Source organism: Hydractinia symbiolongicarpus, chromosome 13 (assembly GCF_029227915.1).
Source record: "Hydractinia symbiolongicarpus strain clone_291-10 chromosome 13, HSymV2.1, whole genome shotgun sequence".
NCBI lineage: Eukaryota > Metazoa > Cnidaria > Hydrozoa > Anthoathecata > Hydractiniidae > Hydractinia > Hydractinia symbiolongicarpus.
This window is the reverse complement of record NC_079887.1, coordinates 8,722,536-8,730,468: the sequence shown is the minus strand read 5'-3', so window position 1 is coordinate 8,730,468 and position 7,933 is coordinate 8,722,536. Positions and strand designations below refer to the sequence as shown.

Below are 7,933 nucleotides of genomic sequence, written 5' to 3'. Positions count from 1 at the left end.
TTTGTCTGTTTGCGCCAACAGGGAGATTTAGTATTTTTAGTATCTGACACTAAAGAACACTATCGCTGCATTTCGATACGCTACTTAAAAATTTTGTTGATATCAAAAGCTTCCCCTGTACTACCCTGTCATGCACTGGTTTGTTATTTTATAGCATTCCCGAATGTTTTTAACAAATGCTGCCAAACAGGGATGTAACATTTATGGTTGATTTTTTAGAATATTTTAAAATCAAGGAATCCTGATATAAAGAATTGCAAAAAATTATTGTGAAAATCTTAAGACTGTGTAAGCGCATGAAGGGAAAATAGTAAACTATAACTTCTTTTATTTTGACAACAATGATAACAATTCCTTACACTTACAGTATAATAAAAGCTTATATAATGTTGCATGCGTACTCAAATTGCTTACATCAGGGGAATGAAAAAAATCTTCGTGCCCGTTCCGTCTCGGCAAGAAGAAAGTTGAGTTAAACTTTTTGTTTGGTGTTCTGTGTCGAAACAACAGATGAAAAGTTAGTTAGCCAATCAGATTATTATATTCTCGTGAGAATTGCGTGTGTTTACTTTCTGTAAAATAATGTGCGTAATATTATAAAATTTGAAAATTACAAGTAGAATTTTTTTTTGTTCTGTTCTGTTCATGTCGGTTCCGTTCCGCAAAAAAAATTTTTTTTGATTGGAAAACATGTGGTGTTTGTGCTCAATTTAGATTATGAAGCTTTATCTTTTAAAAATGATGAAAATAGATGCAAAAATGATATCTTCCTCCAAATTTAATGTGAATGTTCATTCTTAATCTTCATTATGCTTTTTGTTAAGTCTTAGGCCTATTATTAAAAAGTATCAGATTGTCAATGATAAGACTTGTGTCGTCTCCTATGAATCCCCTGGCGTACAAAGGTTAACCAATACTTAACAATCTACTATTTGTAATTTAACACGTTATCTTTTTTCATATCCATTGTAATACGTCATTAAGGTGCGCCTTCGTGATTAAAAATGTACATTAGCTATTATTACAAGAAGACATAGGATCTATAGCGCAAAAGCTAAAGCAAACACTCAGCAAGTGGTATGTTCATTTCCCATTCTATTCATCACCCTTGTAAAACTAATGCGGATGATTACTTAGATTTATCTATAAATGACAACATGTTCTGTCAGCGACATAAAGATCTCCAGTTACAAAATATTAAGAATAACAACGTGTAGTTTAAAATATAAACATGCACAGTTACACTTTCATCAAAGGAAAACTTTTCATTAAGATTTGGTGAAGACAGACAAAAAGTAATTTCCATGGTAAAAGTTGTCGCAGGAGATGTTTCAAATAAGTGTTACCGTTTTATTAATGATCTCGAGCGTTCTGTGTGATAATTATGCAACATTTCGCTTTGCCAATCACTATGCAGATCACATGGTGCTACAAAGGTCGCCACAGCGCGCATTTTTGTGGGGATACAGTGATACTTATACTACCATAAGCGTTTCAGTAAAGCATACGAAGACAAGCGAAAGACAAACTTATCACACTAAAACATTCAAAGGTTAGTAGTTATTTGCATTAACAATATTAGCGTTCTTTCAAAGTTTGTAAAATCATTTGTACCATAGATATACAAACATATACTGTTATCGTATATCCATGTTTATACATATTACTATCTTGTACCTCGCTTTCCTGTATGTTACGTTCGTACTTTAGATTCACGTGGTTTTATCGTATGGAAAATAGCGCTGGAACCTCACAAAGCCGGAGGACCGTATGATATTATTTGTAAATCAAATGTTGGCGGTGAAACCATTCGTCTGCGTGATATTTTGTTTGGTGATGTATGGTTTTGCAGTGGTCAAAGTAACATGGCATTTTTTACGTCAAGCGTAAGACTATATTTTGTCTTTCATCTGATGAGATTTTTTGTTAAAGTACGCAGTGCCCTTGGTTTTTCTACAGACGCATGTAACATTCACTGTTTTTGAGTAAAAATGTAAAGTTAAAATCAACTCAAATGGGCTTCAGTACGCTAATGTTAAGATATTAAAAAGGAACAGTTATTTATAGTTGGTAGCCTCTAAAATAATATTATAACTTTTACTTAAAATAACAGTATCAGGAAGTGTAAATAGAACATAAGAACAACGATTTTGTCTAATATTTTTGCAAATATGTAAATAAAATCAGAGCATCAGATGACTGTCTTTATGATGTCACCAGGTTAACAAAGAATTTAACAAACCATAACTGCCATGTTCATGTGGTGATCCTTATATCGTTAAAACCTTTTTTTTTGTCAACAGAGAATGAGTATCTATAAAGTTATAAAACCGTCCCTAATATTTTAGAGTAATCTGAGGAATTAACGTAGTCAAAAAAAAAAATTCCATTATTACCTTTAAATTCCACATACACGTACACAGACTTGACAAAAAAGGAAAAAATACCAACGGAAACTTAAACTATTAAAAAGTTCATTAGAGGCTTTCAGTTCAACTTACTTTTTTTATATTTAGTCAATGAAAGCAGAGAAGGAAATGGATCTTGCGCTTAGCTATCCGAATATTCGATTATTTACAGTGGCCAATTACTTTTCAAATGTAACAATACACGAGTTAAAAAAGAAAAGTATTCATCTTCAATGGAGCATACCAACATCAAGTAAGTAGATTCGTGCAAAAATGCTCTATTATTATGGTGAGACAAATGCAGTTTTCTCATCACATTTCGAATATGGAGAAAATTTTCACGCGGTGAATGCTCCGACAGCGTTCAAAAATAGTCGCATTCTCCAGTACGCAGACACTACGAAATAATCTGCTTTTTAGATTGTAGAAAACTGCCATGCTGGCAGCAACAATTAGTCCATTTTAAAAATAACCAAAATCTAAGTCTTATATCCACTCTGGAAATGCGTGAATCTGATATAGAAATAGCATATGCAATCACTTGTGGTGACAAATTTAAAAGTTTGCTGTCTTGTTTTAACATTTTGACTCAGATTGTAGAAACTATTTTTATGATCTTTTGTAACTTTTATAACCTAAGAGCGAAAAAATCTTAAAAACTTTATAAACCATTATCATGTCGTTAAATTTTCTCTTGCACTGTGATTGGATAATCTGCACAAAATATATGCTATATTTTTATTTTCTACCAAGAAACAAGAGCAAACTTTACCATGCTTTATTTCTACAGTTCAAAAAGTGGTATTGTTCCTATAATTGGCTGAAATAACGTGCAAATAGCTGATATTTTTTCTCTGATTGGCTGAAATAGCATGGAAAAAGCCGATACTGTTTTCCTAATTGGTTAATAACTTACTGAGTAAAGGTTATTGTTTTCTTGAAAAAAAACATAAATTATTTTTACGAAACAAACTAACAATCAATCATAAATATTTACAGTCCAATTATTCTAAAATCCTGTGTTATTGTTTTTTTCTAAAATAAAATAGGATTGTTCACTCAATTTTTTGTTATTTTATTAAAAAAATTCAAAATTTCCTGCCAATCTTTTTTTTATTAAAGACAATAAAGTATGTAGAATATAAATGCCTCTCTTTTTATAATACCGTATGTTGTTATTGTTTTCGTTTTCACAGCTTTCACTTCAACTGATTTGTATTAAATTAACATGAATATGATACATTAAAATTTATTTTCATTTAATTTCATTCAGGCTTGACATAAACAAGTTTTGTTTTTCTTTTGAATCAATTACCATTGCGCGCATAATTTATCATAAATTAAAAAAAAACTATTATGAATGAAAAGACATGACCACATATGTTATCTTTCCATAATTTTTTTTAGCTGTTGAATTTCATAAACCGTTATTGAAATTGAACAATAGTCTGCCGAGTATATCAATTTAAAATGATTTACGCGGGGTTTATATGATAACAAGATATCGCTCTTGATCTCGAAAAATATCGTCATATTTTTTCGTTTTTAGGTTCTCGCAATATGTATGAGTGATATACTCATACATATTGCGGATTGGGAAATATGTAAACGGAAATATAAAAAACTGTAAAAAGTATTTCCGATATTTTCTCGGCACTGTGCCGTAATTTAACTCTAGTAGCGTTTTCTAAGTGTTAAACAAATAAAAAATTGTACCATAAATGCTTTTTCTAACAAGGACTGGTATTATTTCTAGGCAAAGTGTCAGGATTTTCAGCATTATGTTGGATGTATGGTAGACGATTGTTTAATCAATATCATGTTCCAATTGGTCTAATCTCTTCTAGTTTTGGTGGCACGCGTATAGAAGCTTGGTCGTCACCAGATATGTTAGCAAGATGTAACGCGTCTAGCAAGTAGGTTAATGCTAATCACTAAAGATTTGAGACTGTTATTGTTTTTTTTTTCGTCTAGCTTTATTTGGCATATTCCTACACTATCAGAAGTCTACTGATAGCTTATTTTGTGACTAATTTTGAAATGAGTTTAGTTGATATCTGATCGCTTAACATTGCCTCAGGAGAGTGTGTATATCATAGCCTAATAGGACCATCAATTTTGCTTAATTAATTAATAAAAAAGGATGTACTGTTAAAGCTGTCTGACTTGATTAACATCAATTGGGTTCAAAATAATAAAGGTCGATTGCTGCGTACAGTAAAGTATGCGCATTGACCAAATTCTTGTTGCATTAAAGAAAATGTTGCTCTTGGTGCATAACAATCAACATCTTGACAAATACACGACAAAAAAAGTTAGTTGGTCTCAGTCGCTGCAATTCTAGAAAGGTTGCTTTATCAGCCATGTTGAGCTAGAAATCTTGAAACAAAATTTTCCTGCAAGCAACTGAAAATGTTTAATCTTGGTCCCAAAGCTTAATTGTTAAACTTATATTACCAGCAATCCAAATTCGGCATCACAACTTTGGAACGCCATGGTATATCCATTATTAAAGACCAGCATATTTGGTGTGATTTGGTACCAAGGAGAAAGTAATACTCCAAATCCAGATACATACAACTGCACCTTTCCAGCTATGATTGCCGGATGGAGAGAAAAATGGTACAAATCTACTGAGAAAAGTACAGACCCAATGTTTCCCTTTGGATTTGTTCAGGTATATCCCAAAACATGTTATTTTTTTACTCGTGGCCCACTTTTGCATTTTAACGTAAGTAAAATATTATATCCGGCTATAAAAGTTAAAGTGAAATAAATCCAGTACACGATCACTCAGTCATTCTTAAGTTCCTACATCACCACACACATTTGAATCATTTTAGATCTCTGTTTGTACTCATGATTCTCCACATCCAAACTACACAGTAATAAGATGGAAACAAACGGCTGAGTATGGGTATGTACCAAACCCAAAACAGCTCAAAACATTCATGGCCGTCGCTATGGACCTGCCTGACGATGCATCTCCATTGTCAGGTGTTCACCCCCGCTATAAAAGTGATATCGCTGATAGATTAGTTTTGGGTGCACGTAATATCGCTTATAATGAAGAAACATATTGGACAGGTCCTATAATGGAAAAAGTGCTGGTTTCGACAAAATGTGATGACACGTGTGTGCTGACTGTAATTTACAAAAAAGATTCTCTGAGAACATTTGGAATTGAAATTCGAACAAATGTTGGGTTTGAGGTACATACAATACAACTTTAACTTCTGTATTTATTATTACGATCGTCTGCTGTACTAAAACACTTTTAAAATATAAAGATATATACACTTATAAAAAACTTTTTAGGGAATCTTTACATTATAAAGCTGAACAATGAAAAGCTGAACAATGAAAAAGTGATGAACAATTACTTTTTTGAAAAACCGGCTTATGATGTATCAGGATAATTTTGATCTGGTGCCGACACTTAGAAATTAGTTTTGATCTTAATAAACTAGCGGTTGACATAATTATATGGTATTTCTGAAAAGTTAAATGACTAGCTACTATTTCTGTAAAAGTAGGTACAATCTATCCCATCGGAGAATTTTGTTAATACCAGAATTTTTCAAATTAGTATTAGTGATATTTTTTCGAGCGTTTGTGTAGTCGTTGAACTTTTTTTGTTCCTAAATAAGTTCGATAATTATGCCCACCCCTCAAAAAGATAATTTTAGTTTTTTTTGACTGTTATAATATATTTTATAGCATTTTCTGGTTATAATTTATTAAATTTTCTATTACGTTTTATTTGTTTTGTTTCTATTTCTTAGGTTTTCTTTAACCATTCAAAAATATGGACTGGATTTAACATTACATCACACAAAAAAGATCGTTTATACATCACTATCAAAAAGCAACCATTAGACAAAATTACTGCTGTACGATATGCATGGAAACTGGAACCATGCTTGTTGAAGTTGTGTGCAGTTTACGGAGCTAGTAGAGATTTGCCAAGTCCACCTTTTATTGCGTATGGTCCATTTCTCGAAAATGAAGTTTAACTTTTGGCATGACTATTTTATTAACTTTTTCTGCATTTTTAATTAAAATTTTCTATGTGAGCGCACTTTTTTAGATACTCAAAAGTATTGTCTCATTTATATAATTTAATTATTCCTGGAAAAATACACGTGTTTGCCTGTCATACATATTTTGGTCAGCGTTATATCATACAACATTGCCATATAATAGCAAATAGGATTTTATTTTAAACAAGATACGACTGGTCGATATTCCGTGGAAGGATCTTTGGGTTCGCCAAATTTCATATACTACTCCTCATATATTTGTCTGACCTACTCGGTAACCCATTTGGTACATTCTTATTTTCATGGTTGTATAAAAATAAAGTTAATCTGTTGGTGGTTGAAAATATAGCTAAATTAAACTATCTTACACAGGTAGACGACATGTGTTATTATTATAGGAAAGATATGGTAAATATAAGGACAAGAAGTGATATTGTTGATATTTAATGTACGTATACTTGCTATGTGCTATGCCTACAAATTTTATATAAGTTTTTAATATAAGTGATATAAGTTATATGTTTTGCTATATTTTTCTTTTCTACCGAGAAACGAGTACAATGATACTTCCTTTATACAGTGGAAAGACCGTATAACTCTTCTTTGATTGGCTGAAATAGGGTGAAAATGTTTTTCCATTAAACGAGACTTACCTTAAGTTGAAGTTTGTTAATAATCTTATGTGTTAATTGTTCCCAAGATGTATGAAAGTTAAGTGAGAATGAGCGCAACGCGCAAATTAGGCTTCACAGCGATGACAGTCTACTCACTGGACGGTCAAGCCAACGATGTCAACCACCAAGGAGTTAACTAGCTGTAGTGGAATATTTTAATAAGATATAAAGGGTAATAAGTCATTTTCTCGTTATTGCGATCTTAACACCACAGGTTTCAGCAGATATAGACGAGTATGAATTGGAAAAGTTCTTAATAATATCCGAATTGCTCAACATTATCTTACACCATGGAGAAATTGTCTCCATTAAGACAGGTTTATAACCAGCTTTGACCAGGACTTAAGATCGCCTGTTTTTGTCAAGTAACAGGTAAAATTTCAAAGGACGCATAATTTTGCTTTCCTAAATTTTCATCAAGTTAAGTCCACGATCTGCACTCAAAGGCGACACATCAGTAATACTTCTGTTCATTAACCTTTTCTCAATTTCTATTCCGTAATTGTATATTCCAAACTCAGGAACTTTTAATTACTCAATAAGAAGTTTTAATTTTGCATAAATCATTATTTTTCACTGCAAGCCAGTACAGAACGATTTGAAAAACTTTTTGTATCGAATAGAATACAGGATTGAAGTCCGGATTGAAGTCTCGTTGAAGTTGGTAGAACCTATTACACAGTACAGTATCAATTTACAATAGCTGTTTTTCTACTTTCGTAATTTTAGACGACTTGGTATCAAAAGTCCAGTCTTCGGCGGTTGTCAAAGTCGATTAAATAACGTAATACGTATACTTTTTATTTTA

At 32.0% G+C, this 7,933-nt stretch overlaps 1 protein-coding gene across 1 annotated transcript; it reads left to right on the top strand.

Annotated features, from left to right (window-relative positions):
* The first annotated feature begins 801 nt into the window (after window positions 1-801).
* LOC130623765 (sialate O-acetylesterase-like) lies at window positions 802-7,564 on the top strand. The gene is made up of 7 exons (XM_057439281.1): window positions 802-1,552; window positions 1,711-1,886; window positions 2,517-2,661; window positions 4,165-4,324; window positions 4,869-5,085; window positions 5,252-5,620; window positions 6,194-7,564. The coding sequence occupies exons 1-7, from the start codon at window positions 1,327-1,329 to the stop codon at window positions 6,422-6,424; spliced, it is 1,524 nt and encodes a 507-aa protein (XP_057295264.1). The 5' UTR covers window positions 802-1,326; the 3' UTR covers window positions 6,425-7,564.
* The last annotated feature ends 369 nt before the right edge of the window (window positions 7,565-7,933 follow it).

Coding starts and splice junctions, on each gene's coding strand:
- LOC130623765 (XM_057439281.1), top strand. CDS start 1,327: ATGTTTCAAATAAGTGTTACCGTTTTATTAATGATCTCGAGCGTTCTG. Junction 1,553..1,710: donor TCACACTAAAACATTCAAAG/GTTAGTAGTTAT, acceptor TTCGTACTTTAG/ATTCACGTGGTTTTATCGTA. Junction 2,662..4,164: donor ATGGAGCATACCAACATCAA/GTAAGTAGATTC, acceptor TATTATTTCTAG/GCAAAGTGTCAGGATTTTCA.